This window comes from Bidens hawaiensis, unplaced genomic scaffold, assembly GCF_021521415.1.
Source record: "Bidens hawaiensis isolate Kalapana, Puna unplaced genomic scaffold, B.hawaiensis_p1.1 tig00015185_1, whole genome shotgun sequence".
NCBI lineage: Eukaryota > Viridiplantae > Streptophyta > Magnoliopsida > Asterales > Asteraceae > Bidens > Bidens hawaiensis.
This window is the reverse complement of record NW_027492343.1, coordinates 163,206-186,830: the sequence shown is the minus strand read 5'-3', so window position 1 is coordinate 186,830 and position 23,625 is coordinate 163,206. Positions and strand designations below refer to the sequence as shown.

At 32.0% G+C, this 23,625-nt stretch overlaps 1 protein-coding gene across 1 annotated transcript; it reads left to right on the top strand.

Moving 5' to 3' along the window:
• The first annotated feature begins 9,567 nt into the window (after nt 1-9,567).
• On the top strand, nt 9,568-17,940 carry LOC143548462 (galacturonokinase-like). The gene is made up of 14 exons (XM_077039622.1): nt 9,568-9,874; nt 12,632-12,745; nt 12,862-12,933; nt 13,583-13,626; nt 13,747-13,906; nt 14,159-14,224; nt 14,938-15,017; nt 15,741-15,840; nt 16,144-16,319; nt 16,997-17,034; nt 17,122-17,150; nt 17,227-17,296; nt 17,388-17,477; nt 17,612-17,940. The coding sequence occupies exons 1-14, from the start codon at nt 9,842-9,844 to the stop codon at nt 17,854-17,856; spliced, it is 1,317 nt and encodes a 438-aa protein (XP_076895737.1). The 5' UTR covers nt 9,568-9,841; the 3' UTR covers nt 17,857-17,940.
• The last annotated feature ends 5,685 nt before the right edge of the window (nt 17,941-23,625 follow it).

The following is a 23,625-nucleotide window of genomic DNA, read 5'->3' as shown; positions in this document are numbered from 1 at the left end:
CTTATACAGTCAGTCGCACACAGCTAAAGAAAGGAATAACCATTAGCGATGAACGTAACAGGACTCAGGTGAGTTTCTAGCCCCATTTCCTTGTTATGTTTTCGGGGTTGTGTGCATACTCAATATGATTGTTAATACACTTACCTTAAATGGTAAGTGTATGCTATGATGATTGATGTGATAGTATGTATGAATATTATGAATGTATGCTTGCCGGTACGTGAACGATATTCAGATATTGCACCTATCGCCAGGAAGGGTGTGTCTTATATATGATGCATGAATGATGTATGAATGAGTAAGAATATATATATATATATATATATATATATATATATATATATGTATGTATATATATGAACGTATATAATAGAATGAATGTATGAAGAAGCGTAGGAATGATTGATTAGATGGAGAATGAATAGACCAGACCCTAATAATATCTGAGATAGAGAAGAAAGGGATCAGACCCTAATAATATCCGAGATAGAGAACGAAGGGACCAGACCCTAAAAATATCTGATATGGTAAAGATAGTTATGTATGTATTATGAATGTATGAAAGTATGAAAGATAGAAAGAAAGTATGTACGCATGAATGAAAGAAAGATAACAGGCTAAGTATGCAATAAGTATCTACGGATACGTATATATGAATATGTGAATGTATTGTATGTTGCGTGTTTAACTAGAACTCATTCAGCGTAGCTGACTTTTAGTATGCATGCAGGTGAGTAGGATGCGACAGCTGACTTGAAGGGGGACACATGGCAGATGAATAAAGAAGTTGGCATCTGAAGACTTAGTTAATAACGTTTGAACTGAAAGACATGTTTTAAGTTATGTTTTAAAGACAGGTTATGAATGTTTTGTAACGAATGTTTGAAGTTTTATTTATTCCGCGAAAGTTTTAATTAACTCTGATATTTAGAACTGTGTTTATGAGTAAATTCGGGACTGGGGCCTTACATAAATGGTAAGAATATATGTATCAACTTATCTAACTATACTATTAAAGCAATAGAGTTTTTGGAAGCATAGTCTCTTCTTATTGGTTAAACCTTATTGCTTCCATATATAACAAAAACTTCTTTGATTTTCTTCACAATTAAATAATTCAAAAAGAAAATAAAATATCTAGCCCTCCTATATTTTATTCACATTTAAATAATTCTAAATTCATATTAAATGTCAACTTATATCAGATGGACATTAGACATATTTTTAAATCTTAGTCAATACATTAACTATCTTTAAATTATAGTCAATACATTAACTATCTTTAAACATATTATTATGGCCAATAAATTAGAGCATCAATTTTAATATGTTTGTAATAGCTTTTTTTAACATGCATAATTAATTTATGATTTTTTTTTGTTTAACTCATACAATATTTTAAATTATAAAATAATATAATCCAAAATTGAGAAGTCAATTAATTAATTTTCTTGTCCAACTAAATTATTGATATTGTTTTTAAACAAATTTCCGTTTTTATCATCTACGAAGATAAATTATGATATTTCATAATATCGAGATTTATTGCACTTCCTTACATATAATGATTAAACTTTTTTTCGTAGTTTATTAAATTAATTATTCTGAAATTGTATTTCTTATAAAATGAAGGATTATCATTCAATCATACACAATATTGGAGTTTCTGTATACACTTTTCCAATTCTCATTTTCTATTAATTAAGACATCTCAAGTTAATTAATATTTTTCTTATTCGATACTGTAAGGTATGTTGTTTATGTTACACCCCAACCTACGGCGGAATGCCGGAGCATAACTTATTGCACAATAGCTCGTAAGACACTATTAATAATAAAGTGAAATTATCTAATTATTTAAATTCCAAATAATCAAACTAAATCACCAATTTAAAACAAATATTAATATTATCCAAAATTCAAAACAAATAAATCATAAATGTTTTTGGTTGATAGCCTTAAGGTATCCAACTACATGCTTATCTTCAACTATCCAAGATGATAACCTGCAACATGTATGAAAATAATTTTATCAACACAAGATTGGTGAGAAAAAACACAATTTAGTATATATAATAATAAAAACCAATTCTTATGCAGAAACGTAACTACAAAAGTTAAGTTGTGTCACACCCAACCTAAGGCGGAAATGCCGGGGGCGCGAGCTGATTGTTCACAACTCTCAAGGTACTATCATGCAATAATAAAGGTGACATTATCTATTAACTTTAATTGAATATTCAGTTAGTCAAATACAAAATACAACTCATTAAATAAACAATAAATACAAATTTAAATCTTGATTATATCTCTTCTAACTTAATTATTCACTAAATCTTCACCAAATCATGCAACTAGTTTAAACAATAACCTGCATATGCGTATAAAATAGAAAGGTTTGTCAACAACACATGTTGAGTGAATAAAACACCAGTTTAAGGTACAACAATAATAATATATAATAATTAAAGAAAGATGCAAATTGTTCCTGTGAGAACACACAGTTAAACCATAGCATATAAACAATCAATCAAACCATAAAGAAAGGACTCAACAAATTCCATATAAATGGGCATTGGTTACCAAGCAAGGACTAAACCGTTGCCATAAAAATGAACATCGGTTGCCGAAGATAGTCGTATGATCATACTAAGATGGGGAACTTCATCAAAATGTATTCAAATAAAGCAAGTAAGCAAATAGCAAGTTAGGCATAAACTGATATACACACAAAGATTAACAATTGCGGTTTTGAATACTAGATAATAGATAAATATATGAGATACGCACATGTCCCCAAAAGGATTTAAAATAAGTAAAAAGGGGAGTGATTACTCACATTATCAATTAAGCAAGAGATAATGATTAGGTAAGAAAGCGGTAAACGAAACTCTTCGGGAATGGTACCGACGAAAATCCTAATTACAACAATTTAGGAAATAAATATGGATGGAATAACGAAGCTAAAACTAATAGAGGTTCGGGATTTGAGGGTCGAATGTGTTCTTGCGAAAGTTGAATATGACTTAGACTTATTATCAATTTTATTGCTTTTATTTAACAACGGTTTATCGTAAATAATATTATTTTAATTATAAAAACTTACATAAAAATACTTAAATAAATAAATATTCATAATTTTTAGATAGCTTATATAAAGAAACTGTTTTAAAATATCTATTTTAAACTAAAATACTTTTAATATATATTTTATTATTAATAAAGATTTCCGTTAAATAAATATTGTAATTAATAAAGGATAAATAATATTTATATAAAATAAGATCTTTTATAAAATGCTTGAATTTATATATTTAACATGTTAATTAACAAGATTAAATTAAATATAGTTTAGATTAAAACTCATTTTAAATATAAAAAAACCTTTATTAATTTTAATAATCTAACACACACACACACACACACATATATATATATATATTTATAACATGTATATATGATTTTTAACCAAGGTTCAGAAAAATTAATTGGCTAAATATCGGTTTTAAAAGAATGACGTTTTTAATATTAACTATATGTAATTTTGATATACGTCTATTTATACATCTCGAATCCCGTGTAAAGTTATGTTTATTTAATGTTTTGAGTTCGTTTTAGTTCGAGTTGGTTAATCTTTTATTAATTAAGGTTTTGAGCCAAGTATTTAATATGTGTCTTGTTTTATATCGTTTGATGTCTTGCATGTTAAGTTCTAATTCTTTCGATCAGTTCATAAGAAGTTTATGTTCGTTTTAATCGTCACCGGCTACATGATTAGTACACTTAGGGTTTTGATTTGTTTTTATGTAGATGGTGGCTTGGTGGTTAAGGGAAAGAAGGTCTAGAAGGTTCTTATCGTAGCTTGGAGTTCAAGAAAGAATTACACACGATTTAGCAACGATTAAGCAACAAATAACAAAAAATTGCAGAAACCCCTCCCTAGAAGGCGCCATGCCGCGCGAAGGCAAGCTCAGGAAGGGGCCGCGTGGCGCCTAGGGCTCACTATTCACGCTTTTTGCAAATTTTAAGGCCCGACTCGTCGTATATATATATTATTATAAACCTAAACGGAGGGGAGTTTTTTGCAGCCGATTTTGGAGAGGATAACCAAGTTTTCAAGGTGTTTTAGAGGCTAGTAATCAAGGAAGATCATCAAGCTTTTATACACGTGTTCGAGGGTCGATTAAGACGGGTTCTTTCGTTCTTTGTCATTGCCTTTGTTCATAAATCTTTATGATGTCTATCTTTGTTCATTGGTTTAGTTATTTGTCTTTGATTTTAACTATGCTAGGCTAGACTTCGTGTCTACCTAGGTTTGATGAACATGTTTTTAACTTGATTCTTGCTTTGGACAATTGTTTGATTATGGTTTTGTTAATTTAATAGTAAAAGACTTGGTTTTGTTTTCATGATGCGTATAAGTATTTATTATCTTGATTGATTGTTAACTATTGCTTCACAAAGATCTTTTATCTTTTGATTGTGTTCTTTAGATTTAGGGTTTATGTTTAATCTTTACTTGGTGTTTTGATTATTATGGTTGAAGAGGCCTATTAGATCATAGAAGCTTGTTGATTGTTGATTAGGATTTTGAATGCTTTGCTAAATTCCAATAGCTGTAAGGTGAGGATTTGTTCATGTGTCTTGGTCAATTGCATGCTAGGATAGATAGTGACAATATTCTTGCTTATTGTGTTGATCCATGTTCATGATATCATGTTAGCTTATCAAGTTATTTAGTGTTTAGTGTTTCGTAAGATTGCTTGCTTTAGATACTATTAATTAATCCCTTTTTGATAACCGTAAGGAAGTCAATATAACTGATTGCTTAATAATCTAATAATCATCTTTGGGATGTCGTTTGATTCAGTCAAGGGTCCTTTAGGGTTTGTTAGATGAATATGTTTAGAAATCAGTTTCCATAATCCTGTTATTTATCCATTGCTTGATGATTGTTGATACATGGGATTCTTATCTAGGTAGATTCCTTCTCTGATTGGTTTCGCTCTTGTGTTTAGTTGCTTATTTCTCGTTTACTTGTTTATTTAATTTCCTAGTTTAATTTTAGTTTAAAATCCCCCTTAAAACATTAATAATAAATAGTCGTGTCGTAAGTCGAGTCTAATTAGTTAATTAACGTAATTTATAGAGTCATGTGGGTTCGATATTCCGGACTTACTTAGCTTTAATGCAATCGATCGGTTCACTTGCCGGTGTTTTGTGTAGTTGAGTCTTAGGTCTAGTTTTTTTTACTTGTTTAATTTAGTTGATATTTAATTGACTGTTTTTAGCACATCAAATTTATAAAACCTTTTGATCTTTAAACAATTAAAGAAAAGCAACATAAAATATAAAGAACAACTGCCATGGCCGGGACTCGAACCCGCGCCATGGTCGGCTCAAAGTATTAACGCACACACACACACCCAGAGCTAGGTGTGCTAGTTGATATGAACCAGAAAAGAAAACTTATAACCAAAAGATCAAAATAACCCCAAAACCCTTAATGAACCCTAGAAATCTTTAATCGATCAACCAGTTATTAATTGTTCAATTAAGCATAGGGCTTATGAACCTGGATCACAAACGACCAAGAACAACATACCAATTAACTTAAACAGTGACTAATTGAGGTTATGACAGCCGACAAGAACTCGATCAAAATGGCCACAACCAAACCACGTTAGTATAATTGATGTTAGGGGTTAAGATGGCGCTGGTTTCAGGAAGCAAACTGTACGTTTAATTGTATTTTGATGATCGTTACATAGTATCTTCGTGAACAGGTTAAGTCGGCTAGGTTTTAATAAGTAATGCGAATCAATAATGACCGATATAATATAATTAGAACGTCGGTGAGGTTGTTTAGGAAAGAGTAACAAGTATTGAGAGTTGATATCCAAAAATCGAACTTGATGATTTCCTAAATATTAGGTAAATATTCCAAAGTTAAAATAAAACCAAAACGAACCAAAAAAATAATAATAAAATATAAGTTTAAACCTAAAATTAAAGGAAACGAACTTTAAACGAGTGTTCGGTTCGTAGTCGGTCCGAATGTCGTTATGAGGCCGAATTTGGGTCTAACACGTCCAAAACATAGTTATAAAGATAAATCATTGAAAAATCAAAAGCTAATTCGGGTCAGTTCTTAAAGAAATTGAAAAGCCCCAAATTAGTTTCCAGCATAAACCCTAGATTGATTTTGATTAAATTGAACATTAAATCCTACAATTCTTTTGAAATTTATTGAGGTCTTTCAATCTAGGATTCATAAAAATTCATAAAAATACAAACTTACCCGACAATTGATAGAAAATATGGATGGATTAAGAACTAGACCCGCTTGACCTTGAAAGTCAAACTTGAAGAACACTTGGAGAAATATCTTGAATTCGGGAATAAGGAGAGGATTTGAGAGTTGAGATGCAAGTTATGAATGACCTAATTCTCTTGTTTATATATGATATGAATCTAGGTCATGTTTATCACAAATGAAGAGATGACCCCACTTTAAACTTGAACAAATGATACGATTATCATAAATCGGAGATAAACTTGATTAATCTAGAATAATAATCATTGTTTAGAGATAGAATTTCACTTAGGAACAACCTAGAACCTTGAATTTGAATTATTATGATAATAGGATGAAGATTAAGTATTAAACGAACTGAAAATCGAGTTAAACGAGCTAAAATGAGCAGAAATGAACTGCTGCAGCTGCTGACTGACCCAACAGTTTCAGTTTTGACAAGAATGGTCCCTTCAGTTTATAGATTTAATTTTTAAAAATAATAGTCCCTGCAGTTTGAATAAATTGCAACTACGTTCTAAAATTTGGTACTTAAAACACATAAACGAGTTTTAATGATACTAACACATGACAAATGAATGAAATGAAGTTTATTAATAAATTCAAGACCCGATTTATAATACGGGTCGGGTACAACGAAAACAAAAATAACGAATGTTACAGTTTATGTTTCTCTTTAATATTTGTAATGTTCAACTATTTAAAATGTTTATGGAACACTAAAACAATATAACATATACCTATAACTAAAGTTGAAACTCTCAACAGAATATGTTTGATACATTCCATATATTGTGGATTATTATCCTTCATTCAATTAACAAAACTAAATTATCAGAGTGTATTGTTTTTCTTCTACTATTATTAAATCTTGTTGTGTATATTGATATTTTTTATATTTATGTTGTCGTTCTTTTTAGTATGGTTGTGTATATTGATATTTTTTATATTTATGTAGTCGCTCATTGTTTTTTTTTTATTTACTACTCTATTAAAGTAATACAATAGTTTTACATGACATCATTTTAGGATGTCCATCTAGATGCCAACTAGATGTCATATCACATATTTTATTTCTTATTAATGCCAATCACCCCTTCATACTATATAAAACTTAACATTACATACCATAAAATTCATTTCTCTCTCTCTCTCACTCTCTCTTGAGGTTTAGCCATTTCTGCCTACATTCTATTCCGTATATCCGGTAAAGTATTTATTCTATATATGCTAATGGTCAATTCTCATGCATTATTCGTTATTGTCATTGTCATTTCATTTTCTTTGCACTTTGTTGTTTGTATTGTTTTTAATTGTAATATGATTTTCCTATAATCTACTTAGGTTTTACATCAAACTCCAAGATTCAATGGACATTTTAAAGTTTCTCTAACTGCTCTATCTTCCATTCAATGAATAGTTTATTTAGGTTGTGATTAAAATTCTCTAATTGCATCTATCCGCCATTGGTAATCCTTACTAAACTAAAATATATGTTTTTATTTTAATTTAGCTGGGAAAATATATTAAGTAGCATTAATTTAATTTTAATCATTTCTGCTTATAGCGCCCCAACTTGTAGAATAGCTAATTGTTTGGACGGAATATTTGTTGGAAAAATGGCTTTGTTTTTGTACAACAATGAATTTTAAGTTACGATTATTTGTTTATTCATGTGGGTTACAAAGTTCAAGTAAATTAAATCATTTTTATTAATCAATCTTTATTTTGACAGTAAACATATGTGAATATTATCTTGAAACTTCTATCAGTTGTTAACATATGTTTTAGTTTTATTATTTTTATTTTCTTTTTACATAACTTATTTTCCAGTTTATTATCGACTTCTATTTATTTATGTTTTTATATAATACCTTTAATTTATTCCTAATATTCATAACAAATTTAAGCTCATTTTAAATACGAAATTTCCCATCTTGCAACGAACCTTTAAAGTTTTCCATACTTTTCAATCTCATCAAGATTTTTATTTTTTATATTTGATCATTTTTTAATTATCTCTAAATGTCAAAACTAATGTTTAAAATAAACCCCTCAATTTAATGTTTCAAAAATAAAAAATGTTTCCATAAACCAATTTAATTTTAAATTTTATAAGTATATCAAAATTATTTAGTAAAATTCATAGAGTACAACTTTAATGTTTTGATTTAATATATTTAACTAAAAAGTCATTGTATGTACCTAAAATAAAAGTTAAATTAAAAATTCCTTTATAGTAAAATATACATTTATTTAATTATGCTTTTATATAATACATGTAATTTATTCTTAGGGTTGAGTTATAATAAGAAGATTAGTTTTCCTAGGAAAGGTAAGAAATAATCTTGTCCATTCATTTGAGAATTGAATGGTTGAGATTAGATTAGAAAGATCATCAAGTATAAAACAAGGGTAAGAGCATAATAGCGATAACATATTTGTTGACTTTCTCTCTCCACATGCAAGACATATGTCAAAATCCCCCCATCATTTTAAAACGTCCATAACTTTTTATACGACATTTTTTTTCAAAACAATTTCACCATAATAACGAGTGTTTTTTATCTTTTATATGAGTACCATATTGCTTTATAAAAATAAAAAAAAATCTGTGGGTTTTTACAAGGTGTGTTTTATCACAATTGTGTTTTACAAAATTGTGTTATACAATTGTGTTTTATTTTTTCATAGTGTTTTTTGAATTGTGTTTTTTACATTGTGTTATTTAATTGTGTTTTCATTGTATTTTTGTCATTGTGTCTTTATTTTCATAGTGTTTTTTCTATTATGTTTTTTACATTGTGTCTTTTTCATTGTGTTTTTCATAGTGTTTTATTTTTCGACGAAATTTCCGAAGACTTTTCCGGCAAGGCGGTGGAGGTGGGTGGCGTTGTGCGGTGGTAGTTGTAGGAGATGAGTGAAAATTTAAGTGTGTTTTAATTAAGTGTGTTTTTGAATTAAATTAAGTGGGTTTCAATATTAAGGTAGTAGACTAAAATACCATCATTCCTAGTATTCTTAGAAAAACCAAACTTCTTATTTGATCCTTTTAATATTCATAACAAATTTAAACTCATTTTAATACAGAATTTGACCAATCTTACAACAACCCTTTAAAGGTTTTCATATCTTCAATCTCATCAAGGTTTCTATTTTTTATATTTGACTATTTATTAATCATTTATAAATATCAAAATTAATATCTACAATTGCAATTTCATAAAATTTAAAATTGAAGTTTAAAAAGGAGAAAAGAATATTGTTGTACATAATAAAACCTTAATTGCCACGTATGACAACGTGAATATACAACCAGAATGAATCAGACGAAAAACGATAAGATTTAAACAAAACCAAACCGAAGTTGACATCACAACCCCTCACTAATAATAATAATAATAATAATAATAATAATAATAATAATAATAATAATAATAATATTGCCATTCATTCACTCTTTAAACTCCAAATCTTAAATCAGTTCATCATTCCAACATAAACCCAGATCCAGAATCAATCAAAATGGGTGTCTCATCTTGGCCCAATGATTCAGAGGTTAGATCTTTATTGCACTGTTCACTGATAGTATTGATGCCTTGGTTTTCAGTGAATTACAATTTACTATTTTATTTGCATTTCATTGATGATGATTGTATCTGTATTTAGTATTTACCACTGAATTACTCTTCATTAATGTGGATTAAAAAGTTTTATTTGTGATTATTTTTTTGGGGGTGTATTTATGATACTACACTAACTTAACACGAAATTCGCGGGTATGTGTTTGGTGTAAACGGGTTTGGATGGGTTCCCGGGTAGACTGTTTAAGGTATTCATTTTTATTTTATAAAATGTTTTATTATATAATAAGCTAAATTGGTTGGGTATCATATGTCTTATATTAAAAAGGAGGGTAAAGTTAAAATACAAAGAACAACAAAACAAAAATGAGAAGGAAGGAGGGTAAAGTTAAAATACAAAGAACAACAAAACAAAAATGAGAAGGGTGAGAAGGAATCTAATCCATTGATCTTATATTTGGATGGTGAAGATTAATTCAAGAATAAAAATAGATGAGAAGGGCATGAAGGTAATAACTCATTTATTAAGACTTTCTCTCTCCACATGCAAGGCACATGTCAATTCCCCCATCATTTTAAAACGTCTATAACTTTTTCATACGACGTTTTTTTTTAGAAATTTTTTTTACCAAAATAACGAGCGTTTTTTTATCTTTAATATGAATATCATATTGTTATATAAAAATAAAAAAAAGTTGATGGGTTTTTTTGTATTGTGTTATTTGGTTGTCCATTGTGTTTTTTAATTGGGTTTTTCTATGCATTGTGTTATATATTTTGGTCATTGTGTTTTTCAACTGATACTCGTATTAAAGATAAAAATTAAAATAAAGATTACGTCACTGTGTCTTTCGTTTGTCACTGTGTCTTTGTGCTCAACATTTGCTTTATGTTGATTGTGTATTACGTTCAAGCCATTGTGTAATATGTAGATTCCATTGTGTCTTACGTTTATGGTCATTGTGTTATATGTATTTACCATTGTGTCTTACGTTTAAGGTCATTGTGTTATAAGTATTTACCCTTGTGTCTTACGTTTAAGGTCATTGTGTTATATGTATTTACCATTGTGTCTTACGTTTAAGGTCATCGTGTTGTATGTATATACCATTGTGTCTTACGTTTCAAGTCATTGTGTTGTATGTATTTACCATTGTGTCTTACATTTCAAGTCATTGTGTTATATGTATTTACCATTTTGTCTTACATTTAAGGTCATTATGTTATATGTATTTACCATTGTGTCTTACATTTAAGGTCATTGTGTTATATGTATTTACCATTGTGTCTTACGTTTAAAGTCATCGTGTTATATGTATTTTACCATTGTGTCTTACGTTTCAAGTCATTGTGTTATATGTATTTTACCATTGTGTCTTACGTTTCATGTCATTGTGTTATATGTATCCATTATTGTGTTTTAAGTTTCATGTTAGTGTGTAATATGTATTCATCATTGTGCTTAGTATTAGATAATTTGTTGGTATTTTTCATTACATTTACATATTAGTATTACACAACGGTGTTATTAGTATTAAAAAAAACACAATGATCAGTTGAAAGACACAATGGCGAAAAAACACAATAATAAACAGAAAGACACATCATCATCATCATCATCGTACTCAGTATATCCCACCAATAGCAAAGCTATGGTAGGGTCTGAGGAGGGTAAGATGTAGACAGCCTTACCTCTACCCCATAAGGATAGAGAGGCTGCTTCCGGTGAGACCCCCGGCTCGATAGTAGTTTTGCATCAAGCCTTGGACATATAGCACATAGCACTCAATCATCGGGACCGGCTGATCGGTGCATGTACCCTTGTCTTTCGGCTATCAACGCCACTACATGATGCCTGATTAACCGTCCGTCACTTTTAACGTTATTTTCACGAGATTAGTAAAATAACGTCAAAATTAGTGCAATTTCACTTTTGCCCACCCGAGGGTTCACACATATATACATCATATGTGCGCACCGCAAGCAGGGCTAATAAACAGAAAGACACAATGACGAAAAAAGACACAATGGTAAGCAAAAAGACACAATGACGTAAATTATTTTTTAGTCTCATATAACAAAATTATACTCATATTAAAGGTAAAAAAACGCTTCTTATTATGGTGAATTTTATTTTTAAAAAAAAATATCATATGAAAAAGTTATAAAAGTTATAAAATGATGGGGGTATTAACATGTGCATTGCATGTGGAGAGAGAAAAAGTGTACAATTACCTCTATACCCTTTTTCCTTTGGTCCCTACTTGACACATGTCAATTAATTATGGGATCTCATCCTTCTCATTTTTATTCCCCTTTATAGAATAACTTGACCCTTAAAAAGGAAGTTGACATAAGATTTTATAATTAAAATGTAATTACTTTATATATAAATTAAAAAATTTTAATTGTGAAAATGTAAATTTAAAGTATTAACAATAAAAAAAAATCGGTTCAAACATCTGACAAGCCATGTTAAGGCCAATCGGTGATTATGTGGGTCGTGTTCAGGTTCAAGTGTCTTATATGATTTTCGGGTTTCGGTTCTGGCTGGGTCAAATTTTCAGGTTTGTGTCGGGTTGGACCCGCTAACATGCCAACACGACTCGTTTAACACCGCTAGGTTAAAATGCCAGTGAAATTACCCAGCTGCCCTTGATTTTGAGCATGGTATCTAATGTTTTTTTCCCTAACAATTTTGTCATATATTTTGTGTTTGTTGTATTTGCAGTTGGATAAAATCAAGAAAACTGTTGCTGACATGGCAGGGGTGTCTGTAAATGTGGTCAAAGTTGTTGTATCTCCATACAGGATTTGCCCATTGGGAGCTCATATTGATCACCAGGTTGATTAATATTTCTATTTAACATTTTGTTTCATATGTTACTTAAATCTTTTATGTTTATGGCTTCTTTACATTGACCCAACTTTATTCATTTTTTTTATTTGATGAATTAAAAGGGTGGAATAGTTTCAGCTATGACGATTAATAAGGGAATAATACTTGGGTTTGTGCCTTCTATTGATTCTCAGGTATCGTCTTCTGTAGGGCCGTTAATTTTTGACAAGAAACGACCTGCAAACACGTCTCACGTTAGCTAAATGAGTCGTTTTTGGGTTCGTGGGTTGCACCATTTAACCTTTTTGTTTTTAAGGTTGTGTTTTTGGTCGTAAGTTACATTGATTGGAGAGAAATAAACATCAGAATTTATTTTTTAAATATAGTTATTCATATACATTTGTATCTTTTTCTAATTTATAATAAGATAAAATTTCGGGTTAAATTGCTCGCATTTGGGCTCGTGTGTTGCATTGTTTAACCCCATTTATTTTTTTTAAGTTATGTTTTGTTTCTTAAATTTCATCGATTGGGTATTTTAATTCTAAATTTTAGAAGCTAAAAGAGAAATTAACATCAGGTTTTATAGTTTAAATATAATTATTTTTATCTTTTGCTAAAATTTCTAACTTTAGAGCTGCAAAAATATTTTTAATAAAATAAAATTTTGGGTTGTTCAGGTTGTCTTCGTGTCATCCTGCAAAATTTTTCGTGTTTGGTTCATGCGTCTGGCATGATTTTTTGTCTTCATGTCGGGTTCGACCTGCCAATCCATTAACACAGCCTTTAAAAATAATTTTGATGCGTTTATTTTTATAATACTTCGTTTGTCTGCATTTGAAGGTTATACTAAGGTCAGGACAATTTAGTGGAGAAGTTCGGTTCAGGTAAATAACTATTCCGTATTATTATTATTATTAATTTTATTGTTATTGTTATTATTATTATTAAAATATGTTAATAATGATGTTGTAATTGATAAGTTAGTTTTGGAAAAATGACCACAGAGTTGACCAAATTCAGCTTCCAAAGGATGCCACAAAGTCAAATGGCAAGATTGAAAAAAGTCAAAGTCATCCATCTAAAACAGTTGAGGAATGTAAATGGGGAAATTACGCAAAAGGAGCATTGTATGCATTACAATCTAGAGGAAATAATCTAAAACAGGTTAATTAGTTTCTTGATTTATAATAACAATAAAAATATGTTTTAATGAAAAAAACTAGTTTGTTGAGGCGGGTTACTGGTCAAAATATTTTTTTTTTCTGAAGCGGGTCATTTTCTAGTATGAACTGAAACATGCAGGATCTGGTTACCCTGCAAAAAAATCATTTTTTTAATAAAAAGTAACAATATTAATTATGATTGTAAAAAAATTCTCTAAATTTGTATAAAAGTTTTTTATTTAATTTGGTGCAGGGGATCACTGGATTCATTTGTGGTACAGAGGGTCTTGACAGTTCAGGTTTAAGCTCATCTGCTGCTGTAAGTTTAACTTTTATATTATTGTTTTGCTTTCTGGCTCATTGACTGTTAGCTCTACTTTTTTTTTTTTTTTTTCATTTTCTTTAGCCTTTACATGTCTTGATGTATAAACTTGTAGGAAGTATATAGGGTGTTAAGTGCTTTATTTCTTGCCCCTTTAGTTGTTTCGGTTTCTTGGAAGTATACTACGTGGGGTCTCTTATTCGTACTGAACTTTACGGTGAATGAAAGGGGTCTGTGTTTTATGATTAAAAAATATGCTGCTACTTTATCTCTTTGTGAATTGTGAGTGACCGGTTGCGTTTCTCCATTGCTAATTCAAGCTTAGCAAACTTGAATGGCGTTCTCTGGAACCTACTCACAAGTTTATGTGGTGATTTCTGTACCTTAAACTCGTGTTAGATTGCTCCTCGGGTGGTGATTCTGTATCCCAATTCGTCCGTTTATTATCCAAGTTACCATTGTTTTTTATTTCGATTCTCAAAGCCATTTATCCTAACCTGATTCCTATCACTTTGCATCTTTGTCTGTTGCTATTATATTTTAATCAACTTTATGCGCTGCCGATATTTTACTATTTTAGTACTCTTGTTTGGTTGTTATTTTGACGCTTATATTCATTTAAGCTTTATATGATACTCGCTGTTTGAATATTTATTTCGGTTTTTCTGTAAATTCATATTTTTTGAACATCATAAATTGTGAATTTTCAGGTTGGAATTGCTTACCTATTAGCTCTGGAAAGTGCAAATAATCTTACAGTATCGCCTACAGAAAATATCGAGTATGATCGGTAGGTTTTTCTTTCTTATATTGGCTAAGTCAAGGGGTTGACTTAGGGGTGGCAATTGTCATCAACCCTGTCCCAGACGGACTTAAAATTGTGTAACCCGAGTATGACCTGTGCAACTCATTATCTGAACAAGTCAAACGGGTAGCCATTACTTTGTTGTAAATGAGTTGAAGATGGGTGAAACGGGCTGGCGGGTTTTAATAAATGGGTTAAACAGGTAGACCTTAAAATTTTTTGTTTTAGTCTTGTTTTAAACAGGCCGACATCTGACGAGTCAATCTGTTTAATTGACATTAGTCACACTATCCTTTTAATTAAAGAAGTCCGCCTGAGCGTGACATATATATATTAAACGGGTTAGACGTGACAACCAAAATATGTTGGGTTCTTGTAAAAAGGGTCAAATAGAAAACGCCCAAAACCCAACCACCGAAATAATTTTATTCAAAAGTTCAACTATTACTGTAATAATACTGTTTTCATAGTCATAATAAAGACGCTAATTATTTAGGCCAAACCCGTTACCAAAATGTTGGGTTCACTCTCCGTGTAGTTACCTTGATACAATTGTTTATGCTGCAAACTGAGTTTTTTGAATTTCAGGTTTTAAAAAAAAATATTTAATACAATGTTTATTTACAACTCTCAAGCTATCTGCCTAACTTCCTACATTCTTTGTTAGTTCAAACTTTATCTTTTAACATAATTTTATTGTACTTGTAGGCTAATTGAGAATGAATATTTGGGCCTGAAAAATGGCATATTGGATCAGTCAGCTATATTGCTTTCGAGCTACGGTTGTTTAACTTGTATGGACTGCAAGGTATCTTTTGGCTGTACAAAAAAGACAAAACATGTATATTTTATATTTTTATTAGGTTTAAAGTGATAATCGCATATAAAGGTAGCAAGTTTTTATACCACAAAAGTTCAATTTCATGCAATTTGACCCTGTAAGCGGTCAAGAATCAAGATAACGCGGTTGACCATTTTAACCCCTTTTGATAAACTGATATCCGAAAAGATCAATATGGTTAACCTTTTTATGCAATTCTACAAAATTTGCACAATTACTCGTTTAATATAAAAAACTTAAATTTCCATGGATCTTGTAAATCCTGTGCAGACCAAAAAACACAAACTTATACACCCAACAAAGTTTGAAACCGACAAAGATTCTGAATCCAAGATTCCTTACAAGATTCTGTTAGCATTTTCGGGTCTAAAGCAAGCATTAACAACTAACCCTGGATATAATCGAAGAGTTACTGAATGTCGGGAGGCTGCAGAGATTCTTTTAAAGTAAGATCCCGTAAGGATATTATAAGTATTTGTTCATTAACATATTATTTAGTTAACAAGTTTTATTTACATTTTAAAGATCAATTTCAATAAAGATTTTTTAAAGTTTTGTGTTTGTGAAGTAATGTCATCAACTTTAGGCTTCTAAGCTAACCAGACGTTCCGTGGATCATTCATGAACCGTTTGACGGAAAGTTCGTCTACGTTAATAATCAAATGACATGAATAAACTTTTTTGTTTATTTAGTTAAACAAACAAATAAACATGAACTATGCCTCGTTTTTTTCGTATATATTCGATAACAACAGTTAATTTAAATTTGTTTATGTTTGTTCGTTAGTTTAATTTTGTTTAAGTTTGTTAATATTTCCATTCAAATTTTTTGAGGCCCATTACAATTTAGTTTGTTTTTAAATAACCTTTTACGCCCAACACGTTGTTTGCGTTTACTTTTAATTGGTTTAAGCTCAGTTATGTTCGTTCGTCTATATCATATACGTTCATCAACCGTTGTTTATACTGTTAATGAATAAACATGAACAAGAAAACCGCATGTGTTTAATTGTTCATGTGATTAAAGTTAAAAGAATGAACACAAACATGCTCCGTTCATGTCCGGTCGGTTCGTTTACAGGCCCTAATCAACTTAAAATCTATTTTTTTTACCTTTTCTCAGAGCTGCAGGGAAAGAAGATGAGCCTATTTTGTCTAACGGTTAGAATTATATCATTTTACTGTCATTACCTATATTTGTTATTTTCTTTATTAATTGGAATACTGAATTCTTTAAATTTATTGCAGTTGAAGAAGAAGAATTCGAGACTCATAAGGTTCATAAAAAAAATATATATCAAAGAATTAGTTTCTGTCACATGATTGATCCATTAATTTTATTAAATTCTGCAGTCCAAATTAGAAATGGATCTAGCTAGAAGAGCAGAACATTACTTCACCGAGAATGCGCGTGTCATTAAAGGTTTTTTTATTATTAAATTTGATTTTAAAACGGTTATAACTTTATTTCATTATATTTTCTGCACACTATTTGATTATTTATTTGGTTTTAGGTTTAGAAGCATGGGGCTGTGGTAATTTTGAAGAGTTTGGAAAGCTTATTTCAGCGTCGGGATTAAGCTCAATTCAAAACTACGAATGTGGTACGTTTCTCAAAGTTGGTAACCAAAACCGTAATACGAACATACCGCACCTTCTTGATGTAGTCGGGCTATCAATTTTCTCGGGCCATTAAACAGGCCAAAATTTTGAAGATTTTTTATAATTTTATTTATAGGTTGTGAGCCTCTAATCCAACTATACACGATACTTTTAAAAGCCCCTGGTGTTTATGGGGCCCGGTTCAGCGGGGCTGGGTTCAGAGGGTGTTGTGTAGCATTTGTGAATTCAGAATATGCCGAAGAAGCGGCTTCATTTGTTAAAAGTGAATACTTTAAACTTCAACCGGAACTGGCTAGCCATCTCAACAGAGATACAGCCGTTGTGATATGCGACTCGGGTGACTGCGCCCGAATCATCTGAGCCATCTTTTCATGTATGATTTTCTACATATATGATGTGTAATATTGTTTATTTGATACATTTTGTATGTGTCCACATGTTGATTACGTGTATTTGAGGTGCATATGTTAAACACGATAAAAGATACAAATCTATATTGAAGTTAATTAGATTTATGATGAAAGAAAGCTTGTAGTGGGATTTAAAAGTGAAGATATAAAGATAAAGGATAATGCTTGAAAAGAACTTCTCGTTGTATTTGAGGTGCATATGTTAAACACGATAAAAGATACAAATCTATATTGAAGTTAATTAGATTTATGATGAAAGAAAGCTTGTAGTGGGATTTAAAAGTGAAGATGTTATAAAGATAAAGGATAATGCTTGAAAAGAACTTCTCGTATTTGAGGTGCATATGTTAAACACGATAAAAGATACAAATCTATATTGAAGTTAATTAGATTTATGATGAAAGAAAGCTTGTAGTGGGATTTAAAAGTGAAGATGTTATAAAGATAAAGGATAATGCTTGAAAAGAACTTCTCGTTGTATTTGAGGTGCATATGTTAAACACGATAAAAGATACAAATCTATATTGAAGTTAATTAGATTTATGATGAAAGAAAGCTTGTAGTGGGATTTAAAAGTGAAGATGTTATAAAGATAAAGGATAATGCTTGAAAAGAACTTCTCGTTGTCTTTCAAAAGGTAGATGTCCTCTCATCTTCTGCTTTCTATTTTGTTCTTACTAGTTACGCTCTTAATATATACTTTGTATTTTGAATGCATGAATGGTTTCTGAAGTGATATGTTGATGTTTTCAAACTTTCAAATATAGCAATTGCAAAAACAATTGTGTAAACGTGTATCTCTATCTCTACTGTATATAAAGAGTGAGTGAAGGACTTTTTAAATTTTAAGAGGTTTAATCAATTATGCACAATGTACAATACACAATGCATAAATTTATGAGATTTTAGGGATAATATGGACTTTTCAATATCTTCTACGGTTAACAAACAGTTATTGATTCAAAAATACTTACAAGTATAGTCCTTTAATTTTAATCACATTTTGTTAATATATATATATATAATATTTTCACATTTACCCCATATTCTAAATTAACTACCCCTATGACTTTTAAACGGCCATAACTTTTTCCACGTTAATATTTTTTCAAAAAAAAATACTCCATAAAAACGAGCATTTTATGCTCTTTAATTTGAGTATGATATTGTTATATTTTTTTAATTTTAAAAACTTAACGTGTTATTTGATTACCAGTAGGACCGGGAAACGAGCCCCGTCGAGTGGGTTCGGGTCGTGGGTCAGAAATGGTTATGAACAAAACACATGATACATAAAAATTAAATTTGGTTCAGGTCTGGTTGAGACCGGTTACGCGTGTACCAATATCGGATTGCGCATGTACAGCTGTTGCGTGAAGCGTGTACCGACACTGGATACACACTCAATGTCGCGTTACACACACACTATTGTTGGGTTATGTTTCAGTCAAAAATTGACAAAGCAACTTTTGATCAAATTAGTGCGTGAGGTGGAGTGCTTGTTAATAAGATTGAACACAAGGATATGATTACGAGGAAAAAAACCCTTGATTATGATAATCTTCGTTTCGGTCAAGAGTTTACGACGTAATCTTTAGTCGAATTCCTTTGGTTAAAGATTATGAACTTAACTTTTGGTCGAATTAACGCTTGATTATTATGATCTTCGGCACAAAAAACCCCCGGACGGTGAAAACTATCACCGTCAATATTATTAATAATAAAACCGGTGACTACAAAGGTGGAGCTGATAAGTGCTCGTGAACTAAGTGATACAATGAGTACTAGTAGCTAAGCAAGTGTGTTGTGTGATCTAGTAATGTTATCAGCTCGTTTAAATAACAAAAAGATTACAACTGTTATCCTGAAATATCCGGAAACCGTAGACTATTTCTTCAACAAGCCATTACTGCCCACGTTCTTTGTTGACGAAGTTCAAGTAGCATTCCGTTGCAATCCACGTTCTTATAAACATATTTATCACGTGTTCTTATCTGCAAAACAATCAGATAATATAGGACAATTGAATTAGTCAACGTACCTTCCTCAGAATAACAGCTTAAGTCAACATCCTTAAGTCAGACTCAATTCCGAGGATAAAAAATCTACACCCAACAATTGCCCCCAATTTTTACTGCGTGACGGCTGTAAAAATTTTGAATTTTAAAATCAATATTATCTCTGCGGTTTGAAATGACGTGTGCAGGAATCGAGGAGACTCTACAACCGTTCCTCTAGGTTATAATTAAAGCATTCCCAATCTTCTACACCATAATCCTCTTCCACCGATTCATAATCAGGTTAGTTCTCATCTCTTGTCTTATTAATTTCTTGAAGTTTTTCTTCTGATCCACGCAAAAAATGAGAAAAAAGAACCCCTCGTGCGCCCAATCCTTTCTCTTTTGCAACCTCAGATGATTTCGTCGACCAGGCTCTCATTCCGGCCACCGACGAAGACCAGTGTCATTTTAAAGATTTAGAAATTAGATTTCTGAAAGAGTCGGGTTTACTACCTGCCGAAACTGTCATTAGGCCATATGATCCCAAAGTCAAGGCTGACTTTTCCTCTAAAACCTGGACCTGCTTTTTCTATTACCCTTTTCGATTGGCCTTTCATATCCGTTTTCCCCGTTTATCAAAGAGTTCTTCGATGTCACCGGGTTCTCATACTCTCAAGTCATGCCGATGGTGTGGAGGGTTCTGGCTACAGTAGATCGATTGAACAAAACCCACGGGTTATCCATAGGCGTACCTGAAATAGCCGCAACTTATAACCTCCGGACTCATGGATCTTTCCGCTACTGTCTTCAGTCTAAATCCAGTCGTCTTTATATGATTCCCAAGGTGTCCAGTAGTGACCCTGACTGGAAAAAACATTTCTTTTTCGTTCGTCGTGATTCTATTCCTGATGGGGTGAACTTGCCTACTAAATGGGTTCATAAGGGTAGAAAATCTGTAGGACAAAACTTCTTTTTGCAAATGCTTCATCTTAACATGGTTTGTTTTTTGACAGTTGTGTTTGAGGATTTGATAAAGCTTAGGAAGGATACGAAGAAAAGGCTTAAGGTGTTGTTCAAGATTCCAGCAGAGGAAAGGGAGTTTTGGTTAGAGGAAGAAACAGGAGAAACGAGTGTGATCGCTGCAAAACCCGCTGAGAGCATGAATTCTGGGAAGTGTTTTTGAGGATATTAGGTTTTCCAGGGATTTTGTTATCTTGAAAATAACTTGATAAATCATTGTATAGGGATACCGAAGCCAAAGTCTCATTGAAGACAGAACTATGGTGAAACAAGAACACTCCAAGACACTTTCCCCTTCGGTGATAATTCCAACTACTCGCCAAAAAAGTGCTGCACAGAAGAAGAGGAAAGCCACCACTTCGGCCGAGACCGAGCCCTTTGCTGATATGACCACCACTGATGCTGTAGAGAAGCTTCAAGCTCTTGCTAACTTTCTCGGAACAGTAAGTATTTTCTGCTTATCTTGAAAATAGTAATCTGCAGAAAAACTAATGTTAATTTGGGAATAACAGAAAACCGAAAGTTACCGTCAAATATCCCAAGATGCTGAATTGTCAAAGAGAGAGGCTGAAGCCAAACTCGCCGATCTCCTATAAGCTGTTGACACCAAGGACAAGCTGCTCAAAAAGAAGGACAAAGAGATTTCAGATTTCAAAGCCTCATTTGGGTTGGAGAAGACCGAGTTCTTTGAGGAGACCAAGAAGTGTGCAGCCGCCAGCATTCTGGAGTCGATGATCAAGATGTCAGAGGAAGCGCAAGCGAAAAGTCATGTGATGGATTCTTGGAATTCTGTAGCTTGGAAGAAAAAGCTCAAGATGCTAAGGGGGGAGAAGCTTGAAGAGGATGAGACGGCTGGGACCTCTGAGGTGATCAAGGATGCTGGAGCTAGTGAGGATGTGAAGGAGACTAAGGCTAGGGAGGCAACGGATTTGGAGAAGAAGGAAGGTGACAATGTTGAAGGTGGGAAGGTTTGAACCTGGTTTCCAGGTTGTTTTTATGTGTTTTCAATGGTTGTTTTGAATAATTTCTATTTTGGTTATGTAAGGATAATGTAGTAAGCTCAGGATAACGGTTTGGGTGGAGGGATCCTGGTTCAGGACGAAACCCAAATCGTCTTTTATTTTCTGCTCTAGAACAATTTTGATAGTTCGGGTGGATGGGCTCCGTTTTGAGTGAAACCCGGACTATCTTTTCCAGCATTATAATATTAGTACAACTTTTTATGACTTATATTGGCATCCTTTCACTTTTTCCGTTTTTAGAAAGATATAAGTTTTATGGAAAATCTCTTAGTAATAGTTTAAGTTTTACCAATAAACCAATATCAAGTCATAAACTTTAAATAATATGAAAGATAGAATATTTGCAAATAGTAAATCATACCAGAACCGTGTATCAATTAACCTGGAAATTGTCTAGACCGTCTTATCCTTGCAATAAGATCATTGTTTAGAATATTCTTCTAATCCTAGGGATATAGCAATAGGATTGTAATATTAGTATTAACCTGCTAATATTTTTAGAAATTTTGGCGACAAGGCCTAAATGAACTGGCGACAAGGCCTTTTAGAAGAGATGAAAAACCTCTTAAACCATTAGAAATGAACTTGCGACAAGGCCTTTTCGAAGAGATGAAAATCTCTTAAACCTTAGGAATGAACTGGCGTCGAGGCCCTTTAGAAGAGACAAAAAATCTCCTAAACCTTAGATTATGGTACGTCTACCATAAACTTAAGATTCAAACCAATACCCGAGGATAACGAGGTAACAAGTCACTATATTTCATGTGCTGGACCCGCCTCTCGAACTAAGGCCGAATAAATCATGCTCAACAGGCGACTTTAAGAAGAGATGAAAATCCCTTAAACCTCGAGATTCAAACCAATAGCCGAGGATAACGAGGTAACAAGTCACTATATTTCATGTGCTGGCCCTGCCTCTCAAACTAAGGCTGAATAATCGTGCGCTACGGGCGACCTTAAGAAGAGATGAAAATCCCTCAAGCCTTAGAAAAGGTGAAAACCCTTTATACCTTAAGGATAAGCTGGCGAAGAGGCCCTTAGATACTGGCGACGAATGCCCAAGTTAAACTTATTCCATATGAGAGTCCCTCATATCTACAAAACAGTCTACTCTAAGTGATGGGTGGGTGGCTAACACCCCTCCGATGCTTAAGTTAGTACCTTGTTTGAAGAATAATAATATTGAAAATAAATAAAAGTATAAGTTCGAATACATACCTTGATTGTTTAGTATAACAGTTATCCTCGGGATAGAAGTCTTACATGAAATATTTTTTGAGGTGTATAGCATTCCAAGCCCTTGGTAGTAAGTCACCATCCAAAGTAGATAATTTGTATGCCCCCTTTCCTGCTTCCGAATCAACCAGGTAAGGACCTTCCCACTTTGGTGCGACCTTGCCATCCGTAGGATGGGTAGTATTTTGAAAAGCTTTTTGGAGAACCAAATCCCCTTCTTGAAACCTTCGGACTCTGATATTCTTGTTGTAGGACTTTGCTATCTTCTGTTGATAAGAAGCCATTCTGATCTTTGCCAAATCCCGGAGTTCTTCTACCGCATCTAGATCTTCAAGTAGACTTTGAGTGTTATCTTCGGGATTTTGATGAGTGACTCTGGCCGTCGGGATAACCATCTATGTGGGGATAACTGCTTCAGCTCCAAACATTAATGAGAAAGGA